The 11434-nt window shown below is 44.0% G+C and overlaps 1 protein-coding gene across 3 annotated transcripts in view; it reads left to right on the top strand.

Annotated features, from left to right (window-relative positions):
* Positions 1 to 494: 494 nt before the first annotated feature.
* Positions 495 to 11434, top strand: part of ANO8 (anoctamin 8) — a 126342-nt gene continuing 115402 nt past the window's right edge. For all 3 annotated transcript variants that reach the window (XM_040417404.1, XM_040417403.1, XM_040417402.1), the window contains exon 1: positions 495 to 710. In XM_040417404.1, coding sequence (XP_040273338.1) covers positions 614 to 710 — 97 coding nt within the window. In that variant the 5' untranslated portion in view covers positions 495 to 613. The remainder of the gene's footprint in view (positions 711 to 11434) is intronic.

Raw genomic sequence — 11434 nt, 5'->3', positions numbered from 1 at the left:
GCATTCAGTTCTGTCCCAATTGACAATGAATGAGGACAAAACGGAAGCGTTTTTTTCTGGTATTGAGCCCCTATTAAGTATCTCAATACCGGAAAAGTTAAACACAAGTGTGAAAGTAGCCTTATAGAGGGATTTCTATGGTAACCGACGGTGCAAGCTATAAACTGCCAGCTAAACAATTTTCTCTACTAATTACTATATATATATATATATATATATATATATATATATATATGGCCATGCTGACAGCTTATGAGCTGACCTTGTACACCACCCCCTAACTAAAATGACATGATATAATGACTGCACCAACCTATGCTGTTTGACCATATAAAGCAAATATAGAAATGTCAGAAAATGCACACCCCATAGCATGGGATGCTCCCGCTAGCAGCCACCCCGATTCCAGGCTAGAGGAAGCACGCAGCAGCTCAGCAGCAGCAGCAGCAGCACAAAGAGGAAGTGAGGCAGGCGGGCGGGCCCTAGAAGCCAAGTATCCAGCGTGTTTGAAGGCTCCTTGCTGCCTGAGTGTCCTTTTGTCCCTCCTCTCGCCGCACAGCCCCAATGACAGCGGGGACCACCGGACCCATGCCATCCTGATCCCGGCCCCAGCATGCCGGACATAGAGCCGGACAGAAGCAGGAAAGCCCAGCCAGAGGGGGAGAGGGCAGACCCGGCTGGCAGCCAGCATGGCACGGCTGGGGTCCTTGGTAAGGCTTTGTATATGCGGGGGGGATTTAGGGACAGGGTATGCACTGTATGGGGGGGGGGGGGGGGGGCAGACAGCGCTGGTTAGCGGGTGGAAGCCTGGCCTCTCTGCAGTACCCTGGCCATGCTTTGTGTGGGCACAGGTAAATTCCGTGTTTGAGGTGTCAGGCTGAGGATGCGGGAGGGAGAGGTGACATTCGTGTGTACTGGCGGCTCACGCGTCTTCCTGTAAAGTCGTGCTTTGTGTACTGTGTGCTGGCGGTGCTCCGCAGTATGCCGCTGGCTGCGGATATGTGCGGGGAGCAGGCGCTGCGGTACCGGAGAGAACCTCCTGCAGTGACCTGGGCTGCGCTCTATGACAGGAGACGGCGGTCTGACTGGATGTGTATGGCGGTGATGTCACTGACGGCGGCGGACCATGTGGCGAGAGATCTATGTCTGTAGGCTTCCAGGAGCCACAGACCCTACAGGGGGCTGCTGCCAAGGGGTCCTCACACCCCTGGGCTGGTACATAGGAGCATCAGGTCCTTATGCCCCTGGCCAGTGGATATAGGTGCCCACCTGTAACTATATCACCGTCCTCAGTGTGGTGATGGGCAGTTTTTGGACGGTGGTCTTGCTGTCCCTGCCTACGTGTACCTTGTGTTGGCCCTGCTTTCTGTCAATTTGGACTCGCCTACAACATGAGCCCACTTTAAAGGGGTTATCCAACCCGTATAATGACCCCCCTAATGCCCGGGCACCTCCTATAGATTATACTTACCCCCCTAATGCCCGGGCACCTCCTATAGATTATACTTACCCCGCCGCTGTATCTCCCTGTCACATGGATCAAAACATACCGGGGGAAGGGGATCGGAACAGGCAAGAGCGGGCTGTGTTGCTTAGGCTGACCAATTTACCTCATAAAATGTAGCTATTACTTTCCAAGATCATAATAATATAGTATATATACTGTACACATAAGGCTCTGTCACATCTGCCCTCATAAATTCCGATGTGATTGACGGCACTGCTAGTCCGTTCCATGAAGACTACCAATGGTGCCTACAGAACCTCGTTGACTTCTAACAGGCTCATCAGGTTCCATCCTGGTTCCTGTCGATTTACCGGACAAAATAATGCAACATGCCAACGCCATTTCTTACGGTATTTCTGATGGAATCTGAGACGGAGCTTTGAACGGAGCCTCCCAATGCAGATCTCGGCAGAGTTGAAGTGTACCCTCATTTGTCGTTTTTGACCAGAGATAGGGGGAGATTTATCAAAACTGGTGTGAAGGGAAATTTAGCAACCAATCGCATCCATTGGGAATGATGGACCGCTGTCTAAGCCAATCCTATAGAAGTGGATGGAATGGTGGACTGATATGTGCTCTACTGCTCCATGCAGGCAGAGGCGTTAGGGACCCCCTCTCTTGGCATTGCTGGGTGTCTCCGTTGTCGGACCCCCACTAATCATACACTTATTACCTATCCTGTGTGATAACCCCTTAAAGGGGTTGTACAAGAATGGGGGGATTTTGGCAACCCCCCCCAGGCTGTTTGTGGGATAACCTCTTTAAGGGTGGTATCACACACAGCTTTTGGTGCTTATTTTCAGCTAAAGCCAGAAGTAGATCCATCCTTTATATGTTTCATCCTGTTCCAACCCACTTCTGGAGTGGACACAAAAAACTTCTAGTCACACTTGTCCTTAGCTTTCATCTTTCATGGTCAGAACACATTGAAAAGGTGAAATCTGTGAGATTTCCTCTCAAGAATGAGCGGGAATTCTGGGAATTAGTATATTTTTCCACAGAAAATCCCATCCACATTTATTATACTGTTGCTGTGAATTTGTTAGGTGTAGTAATCCTGCCACATCTGAACGTGGCATGAAGCTAAAACTTAAAATATATTTACCCTTTTACATTTATTTTGAAATCTCCATTTTGCATTTTAGGGTATTATTGTCTAGATCAGAACCTTTTGAATGTTAGTGTTTGACCTGTCTGTGTGAAGACTATGAATCCTAGGTGATGCCAGGAGGCCTATTGATTGATTGAAACAACACGTTTAAAGAATTGTTGTCCACTGGTCGCCTTGTTCTAACAAATGGTCATGTTCTGCAATCATCAACTGTTGAAATCTCTGATTCTGATTTGTTGGATTTTTTTGAGTTGTTGATCGTCACAAATTGTTTCTAGTAACCTAGTACATAAGGCCGAAAAAAGACAATTGTCCATCCAGTTCGGCCTGTCATCCTGCAAGTTGATCCAGAGGAAGGCAAAAAAAAAAAACTGAAGTAGAAGCCAATTTTCCCCACTTTTGAGACTGTGTGTACTTTTGCGTATGCAGCAAAATGGGTATTGGATAAGTGGTACATGGTTGTGCTGTGGGTTTATGTTGATGACCTAACATCAGGCTGATCGGCAGGGGTGGTGGTGGTTGGACCTCCACCGATTAGCTGTTTGAAGAGGAGGTGGAGCTTGTTCGAGCACTGCTTCCTCTTCGGGATTACCTGTAAGTCATCTTGCTTGCAACGGCGTTGCAGTGTAGTTACAAGTGCTTGTTCCATTCAAGAGAATAGGACGAGCACCCGTAATTACACTGTGGGGAGAAGACACACCGGTAATCCTGAAGAGGAAGCAGCAATCGAACAAGCCCCACCTCATCTTCAAACAGCAGGTCTGACTCCAGATCTGATATCTCTGACAAAATGGTAACTGGGGAACAAGGCATTTTTCTCTGCTAAGATATATATTATAAAGTTGATTTGGGGAACGTCTGTAAAGATGGTGACCATTTAGGTTCCCCTTGTGGAGACCACCAAGTAGGCCAGGCGTTACTCCTTAGAATAAGCTAATGGAAATAAGCCCTTATCCAGGAGGGCAAAAGAACATAATCGAGTGGTGCGTGAGACACCCACTATTTTTGCACATTTCTATTATGCCATGTGCAAATAAATTTTTGCTAACATTATAATGCTTTTCTCCAACTTTTCATAATCTGTAGAAATATTAAATACTTAAAGTAAACTACAAATAACATTATTAGCAGTACAACACAATATACCGGTGTTGCAAAATGTTTGCAATCTCTTAATTATAAAGAGAGAACTTAGTAGAAAAGGCAAGTTCTGAAAGGATTTCATAATGGAAATGATATTTTTATTTTACAAAAAAAAAAAAAGCAACTTAATTCTGGTTTGCGTCAACATCCTGTAAAATAATTATTTATGAAGGTAGCTCTGTAACTTTGTAATTTCTTTTTACCTTTATTGCTCCAATCTTCCGTTCTGGGCTGTGGTCACATGACCATGTCCATGCAACACTCTCTTATTTCCTGTGATCATGGGCGTGTCAAGCAGTCATGTGAACGCCTGACTACGTGGTATTCTTAAACAAGTATAGTATATCCACAGGAGACGCCATAATTGTCTGGTACATGCAGATCCCACCTCTTGCACCCCTGACCCCTATTCTGCATGCTGAGGTGGAATTGGCTGCTCTCTCCATTCACTTCTAGTTGAGTCACAGAAACAGCTGAGCTCTCCATAAATATCTAGGATTGAAGTGCCCCTTTAACCATAACTCTTGTTGAGGTATTTTTTTTTTATTTCTATTAAAAAAAAAAAAAAAGGGACAATAGTAGGCTGGCCAAATGTCTGGCTTCCTGGCAACCAGTCCTCCGTCCTGCGCAAGGCCTGCAGGGATATCTCCTTTTCTGTGGTGCCCTCAGACAGCAGTATTAGGGCTCATGCACACAGCCGTAGCCATTTTTGCGGTCTGCAATTTGCGGATTCGCAAAACAAGGATACAGGCTATGCACGTTCTGCATTTTGCGGAATGGAACGTCATAATAGAACAATCCTATTCTATTCTTGTCCGTAATGCTGACAAGAATAGGACATGTTCTATATTTCTGTGGGTGCTGCCGAACAGACATACGGATGTGGACCGCACACGGTGTGCTGTCCACATCTTTTGTGCCCCCTTGAATTGAATGAGACTGCATCCGTCCCGCAAAAAATGCGGATTGGATGTGGACTAAAAAAACGAGCTTGTGCATGGGCCCTTACACTGAGCATGTGCTGGAGAAACAGCACTGAGTGAGGCTGACGCATTCTCAGTCAGTTACTAGACCCGGCCCTACATCCCCCTCTGTGACTGGAGTCTATCAGAAGCTATTCACTTGCTGCTGCACTAAGGGTACTTTCACACTAGCGTTATTCTTTTCCGGTATTGAAATCCGGTAAAGGGTCTCAATACCGGAAAAAAACGCTTCCGTTTTATCCTAATGCATTCTGAAAGGATTGTTCAGTATGCATCAGGATGTCTTCTGTTCTGGCCCTTGTACGGTATTTGACCGGCCAAAATACTGCAGCTTGCTGCTGTATTTTTTCCGGCCACAATTCCGGAACACTACCGCACTTGCCGTATCCGGCCTTAATTTCTGTTGAAATGTATTAATGCCGGATCAGGTAACAAGTGTTCCGGAAATTGACGCATCACTGGATCCGGTTTTCCGGTCTGTGCATTCGCAGTTCTTTCTAGCTTTGAAAAAATTAAATACCGGATCTGTTATTCCGGTTGATACCGGAAAGACGGATCCGGTATTTCAATGAATAAGTCTAACGGATCCGTATCCGAAAAAAAAAAAAGAGATATCTGTTTGCATACGGATTTCCGGATCTGGCAGTTCCGGCAACGGAACTGCCTGCCCGATTCTAACAACGTTACTGTGAAAGTACCCTAATCCAGCGGTAATAGTTTGCCTCATCACGCTCAGCTAGTCACAGAGCAAGATGCCACTCTATTGACTGGACCTGGTTGTCAGCTCTTTAGACAAGATTCTTTTAAGTCATTTATCTCGTGAGAGCCGCTTCACTGCTGTGTAGCTTGTGTGGTGAAGAAATGATGGGACTTGTAGTCCACCTAGCTTTCCAGTGTTCATATCCCATCTGGGTGGAGATAATTGTACTAGAATACACCCTGAATTTTATGCTGGTAATTCTTGGAGAGGTCCGTGCTGTATAATAAGCATTACATAAAGTGGATGATGGGCGTTGTATAAAATATTACTGACTGTCTTAGAAATATTTTCATACAACCTCAATCATCCATTTTCTGTAAGGGCTCATGCACATGACTATGGCTTTTTCAGTGTTTTGCGGTCCGTTTTTTACGGATCCGCTGTTCCGTTATTTTTTTCCTTTCCGTTTTTCCATATGCCATATACAGTAATTGCATAGAAAAAATTGGGCTGGGCATAACATTTTCAATACATGGTTCAGCAAAAACGGAACTGATACGGAAGACATACGGATGCATTTCCGTATGTGTTCTGTTTTTTTTGCAGACCCATTGACTTGAATGGAGCCAAGCACTGCGATTTGCGGACAAGAATAGGACATGTTCTATCTTTTCATGGTACAGAAATACTGAAACGGAATGCACACGGAGACACTTCAGTATTTTTTGCTGAACCATTGAAATGAATGGTTCAGTATATGTACCGCATACTGAACTAAAAAAACGGCCAGTATACTGAACGCAAAATACTGTTGTGTGCATGAGCCCTTAGGCATATATAGCCGGTGTGATGACCTCCTATTGGTGGTGTGGTGTCCACCTTTTTGGGGTTATGACAGTGGCCACCCTAGACGATAGGCTAAGCCCTCAAGCACACAAGTGTATTTCTCATCCATGTGCCTTCCGCATCTTACGAATGGCGCACTGACCCATTCCTTTCATGGCCGTGTGCACGAGGCTTTCATTTACAACATATAATTGTATTCAAGGCTGAGCCCATTGAGGAAGCAGTAAAGCATATGGAGGATAGTTATCAAAACTGGTGTAAAGCAACCAATCAGCTTCCACCTTTCATTTTTCAGAGCTCCCCTGGAAAATAAGAGGTGGAATCTGATTGGTTGCTATGGGCAACTCTGTTTTTCTTTGCACCAGTTTAGATAAATCTCCCCCTATGTTCTTTTGAGGCAGTTTTGTTTCGGAAATGTGAGCATGTCTGCTCAATCCCCCCAGCCTCAAAAGAATCGCCAGTGAGTCTATTTTTTTTTTTTTTTAATGGACGCTGGAAACAAGCTCCCTATTTATGAAATTTCTGGATGGTTGGCAACCCTGGTACATGCTGATATTAAGAGGGCATGTTTATTTCTGTGAGGTCTATACACACCTGGCAGCGTTTTATTTCTCTGGGCAGCAAAGGATTTGGCTTGGGGAAATCCAGCATGTCCAATCCTTCTTTCCATTGCCAGCAGAAATCATGATGCTCCTAAACACTTTCCATGGCGAGTCAATCCTACTGAAAAAAGCTGGATCGGCAGACTAGGAGTATGGTCTCCTGCTTGTTAGGCTACTTTCACACTGGTGTTTTGGCTTTCCGTTTGTGAGATCCGTTCAGGGCTCTCACAAGCGGTCCAAAGCGGATCAGTTTTGCCCTAATGCATTCTGAATGGAAAAGGATCCGCTCAGCATGCATCAGTTTGCCTCTGATCAGTCTCCATTCCGCTTTGGAGGCGGACACCAAAATGCTGCCTGCAGAGTTTTGCTGTCAGTCTGACGAAACTGAGCCAAACGGATCCGTCCTGGCACACAATGTAAGTCAATGGGGACGGATCAGTCTTGGCTATGTTAAAGATAATACAAACTGATCCGTTCTGAACAGATGCAGACGGTTATATTATCTGATCCGTGACGGATCTGCACCAAACGCGAGTGTGAAAGTACCCTTACATGTCCTGTACGTGTGGCGAGAGAGCGGCAGGAAGCTAAACGTCATTGCTCTTTTACTAGGAAGGGTTTATTAGCATTGCTTCCCCTGCTCGCTAGAGATGTCACTGTGTGACAAGAACATATAGCAGGAGTGTATGTGCTTTAGTAATCAGGGGGAATTAATTTCCAGACGTTTGTAATCCCACATTAAATACATTGAAGGCTTTTTGATGCCAGACTGTGCTGTAGGACATGGGCACGTTCTGCTTTGAAGTGCTTAGATGTAATTTCACTGCTAAGATTCTGCCTCCTGGTTATTTGGGACAAATTGCTTTATCTGCATGGGTTTTTTTTTTTAACTTCAGGCTGTCCCATCAGTTCATATTTTCAGGATATCATTTTAATAGTGCATCCGGCTGGTAGAGGTAGCTGGTCGTTTTTACAGGCTGCTTTCTCTTTTGACAAAATCGGTTTATATGAATGCGTTTTGTATTATCATTTATAGTGCCGGGTACCAACCTGCCGACATCACAAGTGGAGGGGATATTTCAGAAGAAATTCTCTCTCTAGCACTATATTGATCAATGTCAATCTAGGTCAGCAGTCCTATGTAAATCAACACGCTGTAGAGGGAGCACTACTGGTTCCTTATCTGTAGGATAAGTAATCCATGTTCGAAAAGTTGGGGTGCCATCTCTTAGAACTCTACCAATCAGCTTGTACAGAGATCGATTAAAGGGATTGAGCCACTATAATATTCTACATTTTTTAAACCAGCACCTGAATCTGAATACATTTGTAATTCTACATTTAGAATAGCCACTGAGTTATTCAATAAAATGTATAGTTCTGATTATAGTCCAGTTACAGTCCTGATGGCTGGTACTTAATGTATAAGTCAGTTAATGTGGGAGGAGCTCAGCTTGTGTCATCAGGTCTGCCATCTTTTTTATTCCTATTAAGACCTGCCCTGTCGAGAAGAATTCACCACAGTGGCCACTGGCAACCTGTGATTGGCGGAGTAGGCATTTCCTGTGTGTTGAGACAGGACTAGGAAGGAGAAACCAGCAGGGACCCAGTAAAGTATGGAATATGATTGGTGGGGGGATTGGCAAGGCAAGTATGAGAGAGTTTTCCTGCTGCATAATAAAATGTCAATATGTCATATGAAAAAACACTTGTCTCAAAAAGAGATTATCCTATAAATTAATAATCTTGTCTGGTCTGTAGCACCCTCGCCATGTGGAAAATGACAAGGGAAATGCCCATCTGCAGAAGTGGATAAGAGCAAACAGCAGGTGGCGACCTGCTGTTTGCTCTTTTTCCTTATTTCTTGTCCACTTCACTGAGGCGGTCGCACATGCTCCGTTTACATTTTCAACTGCCATCAGCCATATCTACTGCTAGAAGCTGTGTCAGTTACAGGGAGAGAGCTTCAGCAGAAAGGACATGCCCCTGAGCTGCCAGGCTGAAGATAATCTAGCAGAAGAATTGGAGCCATGGATGTGGAGATCTCTGGATCCATGTGCGGTACAGGGCTGGTTCTAGCTTTGTTAGAACCATATGATGTCTGATTTTATTTCTTTTGCATCTGAAACATAGATCTGGTCTTTATAAAAATTATTTCTGAAGAAGCAATGCTTATGGAGGACCGCATTTGGCGATCCAATTGGGATTCTAAGTGCTGTTGTACAGGCTGCGTGAACACTCCTTTGCCATGTGCATGGACTGTAGAATAGGGTACTGTGGCATATGTTACACTTTGTATTAGCTGATGTCCTCAGCCTGTCAGGTGTTTCTTTTTTCTAACTATTGAAATTTGTGCTCAAATAATATATTTTCAGCCTAAGGGTTAGTTCATTCCACCAATATATAACGGAAGTGCCGAATTTGCCACATAACTGAGACAAACAGACTGAACAGAATCCATTTCTTCCACAGAAACTGTTTTCTAGATTTTTTATTTTTTTTTACCAAAGAAAAAAGTCCTGCAGGACTTTGTCTGGTCTTTTTGACTGAATATGCGATGGAGGCCCCGAACGGAGTTTCCAACCCAGATGTGAACAATCCCTTACTAAGGCTACTTTTACACAGACGGATCCGCACCTATAATGCAAACGCTTGTATCCGTTTGCATTATTCTTTTAAAAAAAAGTCTAAGTCAAAACGGATCCGTCCTGACTTACATCAAAAGTCAATGGGGGATGGATCCGTTTTCAACTGCACCATATTGTGTCAGTGAAAACAGATCCGTCCCCATTGACTTACATTGTAAGTCAGGACGGATCGGATTGGCTCCGCATCACCAGGCGGACACGAAAACGCTGCGTTTTGGTGTCCGCATCCAGAGCGGAATGGAGGCGGAAGAGAGCCAAATTGATGCATTCTGAGCGGATCCTTATCCATTCAGAATGCATCGGGGCTGAACTGATCCGTTTTGAACCGTTTGTGAGAGCCCTGAACGGATCTCACAAACGGAATTCAAAACGCCAGTGTGAAAGTAGCCTTAGAAGGAAGCTTTATTATTATTATTAATGCGACTCTTGTTTTTTTTTTGCTTGTTTTTCTTCTATCAAATATTTACATGGAAAAAATGTTTTATTCTAGTGAGTCACTGGATGGCAAATCTTTATACAAAGCTGTACACAATAGATTGCAGCCAGGCTTTTGTGATTTCTTAGTCGTTGTGAACTCCTGTAGTCTTTTCTGGTAAGGGAAATACTGCCGGATCCCACTGACTATAATGGGATCTGAACGGGGATCTGGCCACTTTCTGGCATAAATGTCAGTTTTTGGCCAGTCAAGAAAATACTGCATGTAGTATTTTTTTTTTTTTTTGACCCCTGCCCGAAAGCCTGCATTTATGCTGGAAAGCAGCCAGATCGCCATTCGGATCCCATCAGTGGGATCCGGCAGTATGCGGATACAGTGAACTCCGGTAGTCTGTTCCTCTCTCGGAGCAGACTACCAGAGTTCGCAACGCATATGTGAACCTAGACTAACATGGCAGGTTTTTATGAAAAAGTCAGCAAATGAGTATGCAGAAGCATAGAATCCGATGAAAGGAAACAAAGTGTTGAACTGAAGCTCCGTTTGAGAGCGAGGTGGAAAATGGCCGACTTTTATCGGCAGTATTATCTCCTGGACATCCTAGGCTCTCAGGAGTGACAGGTGCTGATCGCATCACTTATCCTCTAACATGATACATCAAGTAAGTTCCCTTATTGGCTGCAAATACTAGATGGCTCGTGCCTTAAGGCATCTGTCAAGCTTTATGTATTAAACAGGATCACTTTTACATAGCTAATGAAGATTAACATGTTTAACCCTTGAAAGGGCTTATTCAGTGTAAATTATTACGATGCAATGAAAAGGTTCTTTCTTTTGAAGTATTACTACAGCATACACGCATTAAAAGTATTTTTAAATTTACTTATGTACATTATATTTTCCTTTCTGATAACGCCCCCTGCTGTTTTCTCCTGTGGTTCAAATTCTGGTCCATCTTCTACTGCATTCAGTGGTGGACCAACAGGCTCAGGAGCTTCCCTGTTTTTCGGGCCGGCATAGCGGTTTCATAGTGAAACGGACCAGATACCTTTCATCCATTCATCCCTATGTCTTTTAATCATAGAAATATATCAATGTCTCTAGCTAGACAGCAGAGAAGGAAATGGGGGGACTCATTATATACTATAATGCTAGGGACTATTTTCAATGCAAGGAAGAAAGGGTTAACAAGAGCTGACTGCAGTGCACTCCTGGGTGATGGAGGTGCTAGCTGCTGCTTCCCACGGAAAGGGAAGATACCAGTCCTCCAGATAATGTGAGTGAAAATCACACTAAACAGCATTTGTTTATTTGCTTTGATATGGTTATATAATAATGGGGTGCATAACTCCAGATTATAAATTTATAGGATAATCCCCTCAGCTATTTTGAGACAAGTGTTTTTTCATATGACATATTGACATTTTATTATGCAGCAGGAAAACTCTCTCATACTTGCCT

The sequence above is a fragment of the Bufo bufo genome, chromosome 2 (genome assembly GCF_905171765.1).
Source record: "Bufo bufo chromosome 2, aBufBuf1.1, whole genome shotgun sequence".
In the NCBI taxonomy this organism is placed as follows: Eukaryota; Metazoa; Chordata; class Amphibia; order Anura; family Bufonidae; genus Bufo; species Bufo bufo.
Note: the sequence above shows the minus strand (reverse complement) of the source record. Positions and strands in the feature narration are given on the sequence as shown.